General features: G+C 36.4%; 3 protein-coding genes across 4 annotated transcripts in view; 1 reads left to right on the forward strand and 2 right to left on the reverse strand.

Annotated features, from left to right (window-relative positions):
• The window catches only part of LOC141762743 (glycerol-3-phosphate dehydrogenase [NAD(+)], cytoplasmic-like), a 144,325-nt gene that overhangs the window by 58,961 nt on the left and 68,985 nt on the right, over nt 1–16,379 (reverse strand). The gene's annotated exons all lie outside the window — the stretch shown is intronic.
• On the forward strand, nt 124–2,407 carry LOC141762640 (protein jagunal homolog 1-B). The gene is made up of 4 exons (XM_074626578.1): nt 124–259; nt 1,335–1,432; nt 1,531–1,603; nt 1,680–2,407. Exons 2-4 carry the CDS (start codon nt 1,344–1,346, stop codon nt 2,067–2,069), a joined length of 552 nt encoding a protein of 183 aa, XP_074482679.1. The 5' UTR covers nt 124–259; nt 1,335–1,343; the 3' UTR covers nt 2,070–2,407.
• nfkbiz (nuclear factor of kappa light polypeptide gene enhancer in B-cells inhibitor, zeta) lies at nt 3,831–16,349 on the reverse strand. Of its 2 annotated transcripts, none has more exons than XM_074626576.1 (12): nt 15,191–16,349; nt 14,587–14,684; nt 14,377–14,507; nt 12,113–12,201; nt 11,499–11,788; nt 11,310–11,415; nt 11,085–11,231; nt 5,657–5,720; nt 5,395–5,564; nt 4,444–4,554; nt 4,183–4,350; nt 3,831–4,069 (listed from the first exon to the last, which is right to left on the reverse strand). In XM_074626576.1, the coding sequence occupies exons 3-12, from the start codon at nt 14,456–14,458 to the stop codon at nt 4,031–4,033; spliced, it is 1,266 nt and encodes a 421-aa protein (XP_074482677.1). In that variant the 5' UTR covers nt 14,459–14,507; nt 14,587–14,684; nt 15,191–16,349; the 3' UTR covers nt 3,831–4,030. The 2 variants fall into 2 exon arrangements, with proteins under 2 accessions (XP_074482677.1, XP_074482678.1); XM_074626577.1 differs by having other exon boundaries at nt 14,587–14,661; nt 15,187–16,349.

Genomic DNA, 16,379 nt, shown 5'->3' on the forward strand with positions numbered 1-16,379 from the left:
TTTCTTTCATTTCATTTCATGTTATTTATTTCATTTCATTCATTTTATTTATTTATTTATTTTATTCATTTTAGTTAGTATATTTAGTATATTCTGATCCACACTCTCACTCCACACTAGCAGGTGGCGGTAATGCGACCTGCGTTGGCTGCTACCCGCCATAAAACTAAAACGAAGAAGAAGAAAAGGACCAATCAGAGAGTGACACGTCACACTTCCTGTGTAGGGTGCATGGAGCTAGTCAGCTAGCAGCTCTCAGGTGAGTCTCTGTTTGTTATTAAACAGCTTATTGATGCTTTAATGCTTTCTATGAACAACAACACGAACAATACATCTCTCTTATGTTTCCACTAATGTTATGTGACAGTTTGGCCTCGTAGTTTCTCATTTATACCGAGATACGTAGCTAACAAACATCTGGATGACGAGCTAACAGCTAGCATTAGCTTGTTAGCTCAGCTGTCATTAGCCCTGCACAACTTAACCTGCACAAACCAGTCAGCCCAACATTCAACTTAACCTGCAGGCATTGATGGCAGGTTAAGTTAAATGTTAACTTGCCCATGCTAAGTTAACAACACTAGCAATGATAAGAAGTACATTTAGATACACTGCATTCAAGTCAGAGTATAGCTGCAGCTGTGAAGCTGAATTAATTAGTCAATGTTCAGTTTTATTGAGGCTGTTGATTCATCTGTTTGTGGTGGTGTCATAATATATTATTATTATTATACAATTGGCTTTCACTTCTTAGCAATATACATTCTTTGATTACACACAATCAGTTTGATTTCATTACAACAAAACAACACAGGAGCAGCATATTTACAAAGATATGTGACACAAAGATATTCACTGTACAAAGATAGATGACACAAAGATAATCACTGTGCAAAGATAGATGACACAAAGAAATTCACTGTACAAAGATAGACGACACAAAGATATTCACTGCACAAAGATATGACACAAAGATATTCACTGTACAAAGATAGATGACACAAAGATACTCACTGTACAAAGATACATGACACAAAGATATTCACTGTACAAAGATGGATGACAAAGATATTCACTGCACAAAGATACATGACACAAAGATAATCACTGTGCAAAGATATATAACACAAAGATATTCACTGTACAAAGATAGATGACACAAATATATTCTTACAACAACACATAACTTCTGTGTAATCTACAGTACAGTATATTATGACATCTTCATCTCTGTATCATTGAACCAACAACATCTTTTCTCTGCAGTAGTTTTCTTACTATTTTATAATTTGACATGAAACTATTATGTTAAACTTGTCATGTTTTGCTTCCAGATATCCACCATGGCTTCTCGAGCAGGTCCGAGAGCAGTAGGCACAGATGGCAGTGACTTCCAGCACAGGGAGCGGGTTGCCACACACTACCAGATGAGGTAGGATCTTATACCATTAAAGTAATTGAGTTATTATCTCTGAGGATAACTAACAATATCAATAACCTAACTGTACCCATCTGTCTCATTTGGCACAGCGTTGCCCTGAAGTCTGAAATCCGTAAACTCAACATCGTCCATGTGCTGATCTGGGTGCTGATGGCAGCTCAGGTAATACCTTTAAAGAAGTATTTTTATTCACTGACAGTTGAGCTAGTTGTGACTCTGTTGTCTTATCTGTTCTCAGGTGACAGTGAGCCAGTTGAGTCTGGTGTCCCACAAGGTCATAGCCTCTCCGTACCAGTGGGAGTACCCCTACCTCCTGAGCATAGCCCCCACAGTCTTCAGCTTCCTGGCGTTGCCCCGCAACAACATCAGCTACCTGGTGATCTCCATGATCAGCGCCGGGCTCTTCTGCGTGGCCCCGCTGATCTACGGCTGCATGGAGATGTTCCCCGTGGCGCAGCAGCTCTATCGGCACGGCAAAGCCTACCGCTTCATCTTCGGCTTCTCCGCCGTGTCGGTCATGTACCTGGTGATCGTCATCGCTGTGCAGGTGCACGGCTGGCAGATCTACTACAGCAAGAAGCTGCTGGACCAGTGGTTCACCAGCACGCAGGACAAGAAGAAGAAATGAGCAGGCTTTTTTTGGAGACCAGTCACTGAACCTGTGGGTTGAGGCCAAGAGAAGAGACTCTCAGAAATATCGTGGTCCTTCATCATCGTTTTCTATATTTATATTGACAGTGATAACATCATTGTTGAGTTGTATGCAGAGAATCATTCCCTGGTCTGCTTGTGATTGCTGCCATCACTCTGTACATTAATCCTCATTCAGAATAATAAATGTTTGTTTGTACCTCGTTACTTCAGGTACTGACAGTGTTAACAGACCAGAGAATAATGGAAGAAGACTGTAATCACATGTAAGTTGATGTTTTGGAAACAAAACCAGAAATAAATTTGAATATTTGACTGGGTTGTCGGGTGTTTTGCATTTTTAGTTTTCACAGCCAGATCTCTGAACAGGGTTTCACTCTTTCTTCGGTGCATTTTTGGGTTTATGTCACCTGTGTCAATGTTGCCTTGTCTTCTCCTTGGTTTCACAGCTTTCTCACCCTGTTGTTTGTGGTAAAAACACAACGCATGTATGAGGTAAGGAAGTGGGGGAAGGGCGTTACAGGAGGTAAAAGGTCACAGCTGATAAAGGACATGAGGTCAAAGAAGTTTTTGAAAGATCATTTATTAATCTACGTAGTTTAAGTTAACTGATTCCCGGTGATCTCTTGTTTAAAATAAACATACATACTTAAAATAAGATGGGATAAACCTTTAATTTGGTGCACTGATGATTTCAGACATTCAGATTAAAACAAACATTTACAAATGTAGGAAAAGTATATATTGTATAACATGAAGTTCAGCTTTTCACTCTGAAAAGAGACTTTTTTAGATGCAAGTCACCCTAAAAGTGTCTGCACAAAATATATTTCACAATAAAATGTCATGCTTTTCTGTAATCAATATTATTTTGACTTTTTATACACCACAAAAAGACGAAGTACTTAAAAATATGACGTGTTGCATAATTTATTTTTTTAAAAATCAATGAAAATGTACACAAAATATGGAATATTTAAATCTCTTCAGACAATTTCACTAAGACATTTTAACGATACATCACATGAGAACCTTTTCACAATTAAAACATAGTACAGTAGTGTTTGAACTAGGGCTGCAACTAACGATTATTTTCATTGTCGATTAATCTGTTGATTATTTCTTAATTAATCGATTACTTGTTTGGTCTATAAAATGGTGACAAATGTGGATCAGTGTTTCCCAAAGCCCAAGATTTGTCCACCACTCAAAGATATTCAGTTTATTGTCATAGAGGAGTAAAGAAACCAGAAAATATTCACATTTAAGAAGCTGGAATCAGGATTTAGACTTTTTTTTTCTTAAAAAAATTCTCAAACCGATTAATCGATTATCAAAATAGTTGCTGATTAATTTAATAGTTAACTAATCGATTAATCGTTGCAGCTCTAGTTTGAACACCTTGTTTTCTACATGAACTATAATATTAAACCTTTGAGAAAATGCATGAACATTTTTATATAAACGTGAATTTATAGACAGAATAATTTTAAAATAACCTACAACATGTTAGCTGTTAATGTATTTCCAAATATAAATGCAGAATAACATTTCTACTTTCAAATAAACCAAAAATATGCAAAAGTTATAACAGTGGAACTAGTCAAACTAGTCTATTAGAATAAAGAAAACCCATGATTGAATCCTCCAAAACTATGAAATAACTTGTTAGCAATAATCATAAATCATATTCCCGAAACACAACAGATTTAAAGAGCGTATTCGCTCATTATATGTCAATCTTAAAAGTATGCGCTTAAAGCCTAAAACAAAAGTTAATGAACAAAAAAATACAAATCTTCCCTCTCTCCTTTTATCCACTACATGGTAGTGAACAATTTGGGATGTTTCACAGAAACAACCAGCATCTGCCTCGTATTGGCAAATAATAATAAGATAGATCGGACTGTCTGACTGACAGTGTTTTCTGAGCTTCACTTAAGCATGAACATGTTTCCCCTTCAGGATCTGAAGCACCTGGAAAAAAAAATATAACAAATCATTACTCGTTCTATCAAACTGATCAGAAAACATACAATATAATTTATAATAATTAAAGCTTGTTGATAATGTAACTTAACACAGCCTACCTTTTCACCAGTGGGCCCTTCAGGCACCATCTGAGACGGCAGCTCGTTCTCAAAGTTCCTGAACCCGGGGTCGGCGCCCTTTCTCATCAGCAGCTTCGTCGCTTCCACCTGAGTTTTATGATTTTGCAAAGAGCTGACGAGGTGGAGGGCTGTGTTTCCACTGAATGTCTGAAACATACAGATGCAGAATTACACCAAAGAGTTTAGAAGCAAAGACACAAAACACACATAGTTTGATTTCACTACAACAAAACAACTTACCTTAACATTTACAACCGACAGTGAAGACGGCTGGTTGAGGAAAATGTTAAACAGCTCCACATTCGCCTCCTCAGAAGCCATGTGGAGACACGTCCGTCCACTTTTTAGATCCTGCAGAAATTAAAAACAAACACTGCATGAAAACAAGGACATTTTCTAAAAGTCAAGCTCAGTGCTGCAGCATTACTAACATTTATCGCTGCACCACATGGTGTTTTAATCCTAAAAAAAGCCACAAAATACAGGAAACCCAAGCAGTTTTAAGTGTTTAACCATCAGAGTATAAAATACATATAAACAGGTACAGAAACATACATATAGTGGTTAAGATTTTAATCTGTTACATGTTTATTTTTCATCACTTATTCTTATACTAAATGTCCTTACCACAACATTACAATAATGCTCATTTTAATAATTTTGCTTTTTAAATTCCTATAATATTTTTAAGAATTTTTTGTACATCAATTGTGTAAATATTGATATAAAAATACTTTTTTAAAAATAAAGGATTTCATGATTTTTCTCTACACTCTGAAAAATGTAGACAGTAACCACAGATGTCAGTCTTCATACAGAAAAAATATAAAATATAAAATGTTTTTTATGACAGATATTGCAATTCTAATTATTTTTGTGTATAAAGATATCTGTGGTTACTGTCTAAATTTTCAGGGTGTAGAGAAAATCATAAAATCACCTAATTTAAAAAATAAATAAAAATGATATCAATATTTACAATGTTGCACAAGGTTTGATGAAAATTAATTTAAATGTCTTAAAAATATTATAGAAATTAAAAAGCATTTTAGTAAGAACAAGAGATGAAAACCATAAAAAAATAAACATGTTACAGATTAAAATCTTAACCACTATATGTATGTTTGTGTACCTGTTTATATGTATTACATACTCTGATGGTTAAAATTAAAATAGTAGTTTAATGGTTACCTTGGTCCCACAGGAGGCGCCCATGAGCAGCAGAGTCTTAATACACTCCACATACATCTGTGTCTTCTGCAGCAGCTCCTTCGCCACATATGAACAGAGGTTTCCCAGACTCCTCAGCTCTTTAACAGCGGCGTTGTGAGACAAGACTGCTGCATGCAGTGCAGTTAAACCTTCAGACAGAGAACAGCAGGATTTCATCACTAAAGACACTTCACATAAGCTTCATAAATACCACGTTTTATGTTAAATTAAACACACTCACCATCATAATTGAACATCTCAATATCAATCGGCTGCCCGCTCCCCATCAGGGTCCTCCAGATGCTCTTTGGAAATCAAGATACAATATATTACAATACAAGAATCAATCTGGAATAACTACAAATTCTATCAACGCTTCACTGATTGATCAATTACCAAAATAGTTGGCAATTAATTTAATGATTGAGAACTAATTGATTAATTGTTGCAGCTCTAATAGTGTGATTTAATTATTGTCATGAAGAGTTACTGAAGTTGGAGCTGTATTTTTCTTTGAGTTGCTTATTTGATTACATCATCGATTATGTTTTAATATCTTAATTTCTGTATGTAATACAGACTTTCCTTTAAAGACACAAAAAGACTCTGATGCTTTCAATATCCTTATTTCATTAGAATATATGTTATCTTTTTTTCTAGTCTCCTATAGAGTATATATAGTCTCCTTATATTGAATGTATTTTTATTTATTTATTTATTTATTTATTTATTTATTTATTTATTTATAGGAGAAATATAAAAAACATTTTTAGAAATATAAATTATATTTTCCTAAGTAGAAAAAACAGTCAAACAGAATCGTTTTTTTTAACAATGATGGAAAAACGGTGAAAAACTTGACTCAGGAGGATTCATGTGAAAAACAAACGACAAAATAAATGGAAATTAAATGAAAACAAAGACAATTCGTCAGTGCAAACATCCACTTTTTATTTCATACAAGGTTTGTTGAGCTTGAATTTAATGCAACAAAAAATTCTGATGACTTTATTAATTCTGTGTTTCCCCGTATAGATGGTTGCAGTTGGACTGGTGTTTCCACGGTCTGAATGAACAATGGAATAGTCTTCAGGTTAGTCTTTATCATGTTATTCATGAACATTGTGCATGTTTCTCCAGTGTCTGGTGATAATGCAAACTGTAAATATAACTATACAATCTGTAAAAGTGTGTTTTTGTTTTAGGATTTGTACTTTAACTGTCAGTTGTGTTGCATGTTAAGACTTGCTATGCTTTTATCCCTCACACACTGAAGTCTCCTGTGAATATCTGACCCTTCAAAAGCTAACAAGATCATGCCAAGACATAATGGCTCACATGGTTTAGTAATAGATTGATGAATCAATATCCCTGTTCTTCTGTCCAGACTGCAGGACGACATGATGCGTCCTGACGACTACAAGGTTTTGGAGAAGAGACACAGGTCTCATACTCCCTTCGGTACCAGGCACTGACGTCCCCACCATGGTGGGGATTCGAACTCTGATTCTGGTGTGCCCACACAACCATCCGAACCGTATGTTCAGCCTCCAGGCCACCACTACCAAGCACACTTGGACTGTTCTTTTGTCTTGAGTCTATTGTCTTCGTCAAGTTAGAGCTCAAAACTCACCACATAAGGATTCGAACCCACAACCTCCAGTCTTCTATCACTCTGAGCTATCGGTCTTAACGCAAGTGATGTGTTTCTCGGTGTATTTGATTTCTTCATTTAGGATGTTGGACCTTAAAAGTCACTGCACTTCATAAGGATTGAACCCACAACCTCCTGTTTTCAAAACAGTCTTCTATCACACTGAGCTATCTGCTCAGATACACTTCATCATTGTCTCGTTGCATGTTTGACTTCATTTTGGAAGTTAGACCTCAAAACTCACTGCACCACATAAGGATCAAACCTATAACCTCAGGTCTTCAGACCAGCTCACCTGAGGTTATCGAGTAGCAGTCATATCAGCTCCTTACCCTGGTGAGCTATTCCTGAGTTCAAACTTTTTTTTTCATTCTCATATTTGTTGTTGACACTACTGAAGAGAAAACTTAGAGAATCTCAGGACTGGTGAGCCGGACAGAGGAGCCGGGATTGATCCTTTGCAATTTATTCTATTGTATACTATACTATGTCTTTTTTTTCGACATACTATACTATAACTTTTTTTTTCCACATACTGTATTATAACTTTTTAAATCTCCGTTAAATTGGATGTCAAATGGTATAGCTAAGTGATTTAGAACGCTGCTTGGGGATTGTGAGCTGCCTGAGGTGATGTGTTCGAGACCCAGGATTGGCAGGTAGTTATTGTTATCCGGTTCAATGAGTTATGACGTCACAGTTCTACATGTAAAGTCAAATATAACCTCCGTTAAATTGGATGTCAGATTGTATAGCTAAGTGATTTAGAACGCTGGTTGGGCATTGTGAGCTGCCTGAGGTGATGTGTTCGAGACCCAGGATTGGCAGGCAGTTGTAAAGTTATTGTTATCCGGTTCAATGAGTTCAGACGTCACAGTTGTAAATGTAGAGTCAAATATAACCTCCAATACATCTGATGTCAGGCGGCTTAGCTCAGGGAGTTAGAACACTGCTTGGGCAACACGAGCTCATGTGATCGAATCCCAGAAATTGACTTATGTTCATGGCAGTCTATCCATATGTTAGGTTCACCCAACCAGGTGGGGTAACCACCCCTCCCCCCAGCACAAACAAGCTGGGTAAGTGACATGAGTCGGACGAGCAGAAGAACCAAACAAGCGGAACCGGATGACCAGTAGAAGCCAGCTGAGTGAGGTTGGCGAAGCCAGCCGAGGTTGGCTGTGCCAACCTCGGCTGGCTTCTACATGAGAAACTAGTTTAACAAGACTAAAAGTGTTTTAAGTGACAAAATGAAAAAGTGTATTAAGTGTTTTAAAAATGAAAACCTTATTAATGTTCTTTATGAGTCCAACTGTAAATGTGTGGGATTTGAACACCTAAGCTTCCGATTCCCAACCAGTGTTCTAGCTCATTGAGCTATTCAATCTGACATCCAATTTAACGGAGGTTATATTTGACTCTACATGTACAACTGTGACATCATAACTCATTGAACCGGATAACAATAACATTTCAACTCCCTACCAATCCTGGGTCTCAAACACATCACCTCAGGCAGCTCACAATGCCCAAGCAGCGTTCTAAATCACTTAGCTATACCATCTGACATCCAATTTAACGGAGGTTATATTTGAGTCTACATGTACAACTGTGACATCATAACTCATTGAACCGGATAACAATAACATTTCAACTACCTGCTAATCGCGGGTCTTGAACACATCACCTCAGGTAGCGCTCCGCTCGCTCCCAGCATTCTAGCTCACTGAGCTATTCAATCTGACATCCATTTTATCGGAGGTTATATTTGACTCTACATGTACATCTGTGACATAATAACTCACTGAACCAGATAACAATAACATTTCAAATACCTGCCAATCCAGGTCATATAGCTCAGAGTGATGGATACCAGGTTGGAATACTGAAGGTTATGGGTTCAATTCTTATAAGGTGCAGTGAATTTTGAAGTATAACTTTCACAATGAAGAAGTCAAATAGGACCAAAAACAATATATAAGAGCATTCAGACCGATAGCTCAGAGTGATAGAAGCTGGGTTAGAAGACTGGAGGTTGTGGGTTTGATTCTTATGTGGTGAGTTTTGAGATCTAACTTCCACAATGAGGAAGGCAAAATGACCAAGAGAACAGTCCAAGTGTGCTTGGCAGTGGTGGCTTGGAGGCTGAACATATGGTTTGGATGGTTGTGTGGGCACACCAGAATCAGAGTTCAAAACCCCAGGAGTATGAGACCCGTGTCTCCTCCTGGGCTTTCGGAGACATAGAACGGAGGGGTTATGCAACACAAAAAATGAGTATCTATCTATCTAGTTTTACTGAAATTCATTTTGCAGACCCCCTCCAACTATTAGATTCATACAGCAGAAGACGGCAAAGATGATCCTCAGTTTTGGTCAGAAGACTGCACTCATCTGGGGCGAAAAAGAAGAGAAGGAAGACATGAGAATTTGCATCACATTCACAAACATCTGAACCTAAAACAACAACTATTACAGTTATACCACAACTTCTACAACTACTACTAACACAGGCTTTCTCAAAGTTGTGATGAGTAGCACAGGAAAAGCGTATTTTATTATGACTTTTTATGACATACTATACTATGACTTTTTGATGACATACAAAAATATGCATACAAAAAATAATGACTTGATGAATAATGTACATACAGTAAAAAAATATATAAAGAACAATTGTTTGATAAATAATTACCACTACTGCACAGAGTAAAAACACATCAGAAAAATAATGATTTGATGAATTACCACCACTGCACATAAATAGAGTAAAAAAAATAACAATAAAATGCATCAATTTAATGTTGTGATAAACTATAATTTGCAAAAATAATAAATACTATAAAATCCATTAATTTTTAATATTGTGATAAACTATCATTTGCAAAACATATTTTCTTTAATTGCAGGTTGCACGCAACAATAAGAAACAAACACAAAGAATGGGTGTAACTTGACCTCAAACTGACCTTATAACTCACCAGAAACTCCACTTTTATCCTCCAGTCTCTTTCCGTCTTCCTCTCGTCCTCCATATGTCTTCACGAAGCAGGTTCATAACTTCATAAACAGCTGGGAAACACGCAAACTGTCCGGTCAAGTTGCAGAGTGTCGCGCATGCGTCCTCGGGTCAGTTCGCCGGCCTGAGCGAAGTCGCAATGAGTCGAAATGTCCAGTCGAAGTGGGGTCTCTGGGTTTCCTCCATTGTGGGGTGTCGTTTAAAATCTTTGGGCATTCAACTTCAAAATCCAACTTTTAACAACCCCAGTTTTTAAGATGAAATTTACATAATTAATTTGATTAGCAAAATATAATATCCATAAAATAATATGGCTAAAAAGACGACCCTCCTTTTATACTTTTAAAGATACTGATTTAAAAACATACGATGGAAAACTCAAAAATTCTAAATTGGCAAAAACTGTTAAATTATTAAGACATTTCAAGTTTTTCCAATTGTTTAATTGTTTCTTTTTTTTTTCATCTTCTTTTCTTTTCCTTACATTTTATTTGTTTTATAATTTATTTTATTTTTATATTATTTTTATACTGTGAAATATATAATAGATTTGTTTTGTAATGAAATGTAATGTACTTTATTATTAATATTATCATTATCATTGTTATCATTATTGTTGTTGTTATTATTATTATTATTATTATATATTAATTATATTAATTAATTATATTATATATTATAATAATATTAATAAATCAATTTACTTTACTTTATGTATACTGTATTGAACTTTCAAAATAAAATATTGGAAAAAAAAGAAAATAAAACTTAAAAAAGTGTCAAACCCACATCCTCAAACCCTCATAATACCTGTAGAGACATAACATGTTGATCCACTGGGCCAGAGACATTAAAAGCATCATTATTGAAGCTTCAATCTGTGTATTGAACTTTATAATCTCTACTTTCTACAGTAGAAACTCTCTTCTAGTTGATAAAATTGATGTTGAATTAATGACATTTGAACGTGACTTGTGTTGATGCATTAACTCTTACCTGCAGACTGAGAAAATGTCCTTTCTCAGCACACATATGCAGAGGAGATCGACCCCAGAGGTCCCGAGTGTTGATCTGTGCTCCGTGCGTCAGCAGGTCGTGGACTATGAGCTGCTGATTGGAGGCAGCTGCTATCTGGAGAGCCGTCTGTGTGCAAAGAGTCGGCGTTTAAACAACTTATAGATGAGTATTATCAATTAAAATGTACTTGTTAAGTGTTTGTACCTGTCCATTGTGTTCTTTCACGTCCAGAGAGCCACATCGAGCCATTTTTGTGGCAAGCACATAAGCCAGAGCTCGTCTACCTTGAGCCACAGCTATGTGAAGGAACCTGGAGATTAGAGAGGACTTTTTAGCTATTTATTGCTGCTGTTCAGCTGGTTTAAATAGCCAACTTTCTTCATGAATACATACGTGTCACCATCTCCATCCTGCATGCTCAGCAGCTCAGGAGAAAGTCCTCCAACCCTCAGTGTCTCTCGCTGTATTTGCCAGTGAAATAAAGTCACTTCAGCGGCCGGAGCTTCCTGCAGAGCTGGAGGCTGCAGCTGTCGTGGGATGATGTGACCGTTTTCATGAGGAGCAGTGAGGAAATGTCCCGGAGGGCCAAACATGCAAGGACTCAGGTCGCTGGCAAAAGCTTCAGATTTTGCAAATTTAAATTGATGCTCCATGGTGTTGTCGTCCTGCAAGCAGCTCCGTTTCTAAAAGAGATTAATGAGTGATTTTAAGCAAGCATGTGAGTGTCATTCGGGGTCTATTTTTGTAACAAACACATCTTGTGCTGTCTGTAAATGATTTCTATACTAAGAACTTGTACTTTGCTGTCTGAACTTCTCCCTCATACTGCTGTCTTTCCTCAAACTACATAGGCAAACACATCATTTATGAAGAAATAACTGATTAAACATGAAGTTGATTGCAACATTTTATGGGAAATACAAACCCCACCATAATTAAACTTATTATAAACTTGTCTCATCATGTTCGTCTACGTGTACAAAATACCAGTTCTGCCTGTGACTAACCTGACGTCTCATCATCAGCAGCTCTTTCACAGTCTTCTTGTGCACAGCTTCGACGTATTCTGGTGGTCTGGGATCAGTGGTAAGAAACCCTGAGGGTGGAAAAAAAGACTGTTACACAATCACAAATAGACGTCATACCTATACTGGAAATGTTTGGCAAAGAAACTCAATACCAATACACTGGAAAAGTACTCCATTACAAGTAACAATTCATTTTCATTCTTCATTCTGTAGAGAAATTGCTCCAGTGCGTGTTATTATGGGCATTATCTCATCTTAAAGGGATAGTTCAGGTGTTTTGAAGTGGTGTTGTATGAGGTACTTCTCCATATTTAGTGTATTAACTACAGTAGATGACGGTCGGCACGCCCCCAGTTTGGAGAAACAGACAAGAGTACCTGCACGGGAGCAAAGTAATGTACTGCTTTGGACGGGGCCGGCAGCAAAATGTATTTTAGACACCTACAAAAATCAATATCAGTTTAAGTGTACGCTATATTTACAATATTTTCACCCTGTCAGACAGTCCTTTCCGACGGGGAACTGAAGCTGTTGTATCCATCTAACTATTTTTTTCAATAGAGTCTGGTGGCTTTGAAGAGAGCATAGATTACAGCTTCAGTTACCTGTCGGAAACATAGACTGTATAGCTGTCTGGCGGCAAGGTAAAGCGGTCTAAAATTCTAAATATAGGGCACACAAAAAAAACATCTGTTCACAACGTCCTCCTTTGTCCCCCTCTCTCTAGGGAGGGGGACAAAGGAGGACGGTCTGCAGGACAGATAATAATGCACACAGTGCACTTTCATAGACTGAGCTACTGGAGTTACCCTGCACTATACTCATTTTTAACAGTCTCTTCTGCACTGTATTCACTTTTTTAATAGTCGTGTATCACAGCTGTTACCCTGCACTATATTCAGTTTTAACAGTTTTATTCATCTCCTTGTATTTTTATATCTGGTATATGTTTTTGTACTTTGCACTACTAACTTTTTTACTGCCTTTTTACTAACATGTTTTGCACTATGGAACTGTGATGATGGAAACTTGAATTTCCCTCGGTATCAATAAAGTTACTATCTATCTATCCATCCATCTATACATGAGTCTATGTCCACTCTTGAATGATTTTGTTGTTGTTGGTGTCTAGGTGGACGGCTTATTTGCCTCTTTTTTTTAAGTAATATTGTTATCTTTATGACTAAGATTAAGTAATAATTATATATAATATAATAATTATAATTATATATAATATATATTATATAGAATATAATAGTACATTATATATAATATTAAATATAATATATTATATATTATTATTATTATTATTATTATTATTGTATTTTATATATATTATACATATAATTATGAGTATTATTATTAGTAGTAATATATAATTATTATTATTATTATAATTTTTCTTTTCCTTCATTTGGGTACTACTTAGAAAAATAATAAAAACAAAGTAAATTTAGGTGTCTAAAATCCGTTTTGCTGTCGCCCCCGTCCACAGCAGTACATTACTTTGCTCCCGTGCTGGTTCTCCTGTCTGTTTCTCCAAACTGGGGAGCGTGCCGACCGTCATCTACTGTAAGTAATACACTAAATATGGATAAATACTTCATACAACACCACTTCAAAACACCTAAACTATCACTTTAACTGCTCAACAAATTTGTATTCATTGTTTTTCTCTAATTTTTTGCTTTTTTGTCAAGTGCAAAATCTTAATTTTCATTTATCTGAATGTCACATAAATGTAATGTAGTAAAACAAGGCACAATATTTCCCTCTGAAAGTTTAAAGTAGCATCAAATGGACTGTCCCACCAAGGTCAAGTATATTAAACGAGCTGTCAGAGACACAAGGGGGTAAATTCAGAGTAGAAATGTGCTAATAATATCATTATAAAAACGGTGTTGATCCTCTTTGGAGGATTTCTAAAGCAGACATGGAGGATTACTTTTACTTTCATTATTACACTCAAACAGGGTAAACTCTCCTTAAAGGAAGACCTTTTGAAGTTATTGTTTGTAATAAGCACCAAGGTTGTGAAGTGTAATCTAATGTCAATATAGTGTGACACATTCAACACAGTTAGTAGGTGAACTTCCTCATTCCCCTGTGGCGTAAAAACAATACAAGTGGATCAAATGTCCAGGAGCAAGAAGATTAGAGAGAGAGTAAGTGGTTTTACATTTCATACTTCTGAAAGCAGTTAAACGTTCATATCTTATCACCATATAATCATAAAAGCTGACCTCTATCGTCCTGGTTGAAGCTGCTCTCCATTGGTACGATCTGGCCTCCTCTGGTGTCGTTCCTTCTGGGATCCAACATCATTTATTAACTCCACTTGGATCTGAAACGTTTGTCCTTCGCCCACACACACCTGGAAGGTAAAGTGTCTGTTAACACATGTGCAGTTAAGAGTCAAAGACATAATGTGACAACAGAAAAGACTGACTCACCTGTCCACGCCTGTCTCCTTGTCACCGCAAGATCAGAAATGAGGAACAACTGCTGCTGCACAGAACGTCCCACACCTGGTTTCCTGGTTGACAGGTAACTAAGGTGAGGCAGTTTCAAAATAAAGGTCTTAAACAGTCACTGAAAGTGAAACCTGGAGGGAAAGTTCGTTTAACACCTTATTTACAGAGTTTCCATTAAATGTCAAGCTGATTTAAAGACTAAATTATCAAGGAAAGACACGAGTAAATCATAATCTGCAAAGACTTAACATATTAAATAATCCAGTCAGTTTGAAGTCCACTCCTGAACTGATAAACAAGGTGTCGAGGGCCAGTTAATATGCAAATACATAAGCAAAAGCCAGGTACAATAACAGCCTTTATAAGTGAATCAGTAACTCAACTGCAGAGCAAACCTGAGACATGAATACTCACATTTAAGAACAAGAAAAAAAGAGTTTTATGTTATTAAAGCAGACTAAAAACGAAAGAAAACAGCTGTAAACCTGTCCTATCTTTGGTTTCTTTAACATTTCTGAGTGACATTTTGTCTACAAATACACAGTAAGGTTGCAAAAAAAACATATTTTTTAGTTTTACACACCTGTTAAAGAGTTGTTGGTCTGTACGCCACCACTGCAACATCTGCAGGAGGAAGTGTAGAACTGAAAGATTTAACGTACACGGCACCACTCCCCGGATTAACTGCTGCTATTTGTTGGGATTTCCCCCTAAAGGAAGTTATGGTTGTGCTTGGCTTTAATCCAAATACAGGCAGTGCTAATCAGCCAGCTTCAGTGATTAGTCATTATGATGAGTCATTATGATATTAAAAGACAGTTTGCACTAGGGCTGTGTGTTGGCAAGAATCTGGTGATACGATACGTATCAAGATACAGAGGTTATAATTCAATATCTTGCAATTAGGGCTGTCAATCGATTAAAATATTTAATCGAAAACGAATCACACTTCTTTTATCTGTTCAAAATGTACCTTAAAGGGAGATTTGTCAAGTATTTAATACTCTTATCAACATGGGAGTGGACAAATATGCTGCTTTATGCAAATGTATGTATATATTTATTATTGGAAATCAATTAAGAACACAAAACAATGACAAATATTGTCCAGAAACCCTCACATAGCATAAAAAACTGCATGTGATGATCATAAAGTGGGCATGTCTGTAAAGGGGAGACTCGTGGGTACCCATAGAACCCATTTACATTCACTGATCTGGAGGTCAGAGGTCAAGGGACCCCTTTGAAAATCGCCATGCCAGTTTTTCCTCACCAACATTTAGCGTCAGTTTGGAGCGTTATTTAACCTCCTTCATGACAAGCTAGTATGACATGATTGGTACCAATGGATTCATTAGGTTTTTCTAGTTTCATATGATACCAGTATCTTAAGACTGAGTGTGCTACAAACTAAAACAAGTTGCATTAAAGAAATTAGTGGCGTTAAAACAAATTTACGTTGACATGTTAACATTGACAACCCTAATAAATATATACATTTGCATAAAACAAGCATATTTGCCCATTCCCATGTTGATAAGAGTGTTAAATACTTAAATAATCTCCCTTTAAGGTACATTTTGAGCAGATAAAAAAATGTGACTAATTTGGAATTAAATATTTTAATCGATTGACAGCCCTAATTGCGATATATTGCGATTTTTAAATCTAATTTTAGCAAAACTGTCATAGTATAAAGATCACGCTGCCATATTCATAAAATTTTTTTTTTTTTTTTTACTTTTTTAGGCAATCTGAACAAACACATATGG

This window comes from Sebastes fasciatus, chromosome 24 (assembly GCF_043250625.1).
Source record: "Sebastes fasciatus isolate fSebFas1 chromosome 24, fSebFas1.pri, whole genome shotgun sequence".
In the NCBI taxonomy this organism is placed as follows: Eukaryota; Metazoa; Chordata; class Actinopteri; order Perciformes; family Sebastidae; genus Sebastes; species Sebastes fasciatus.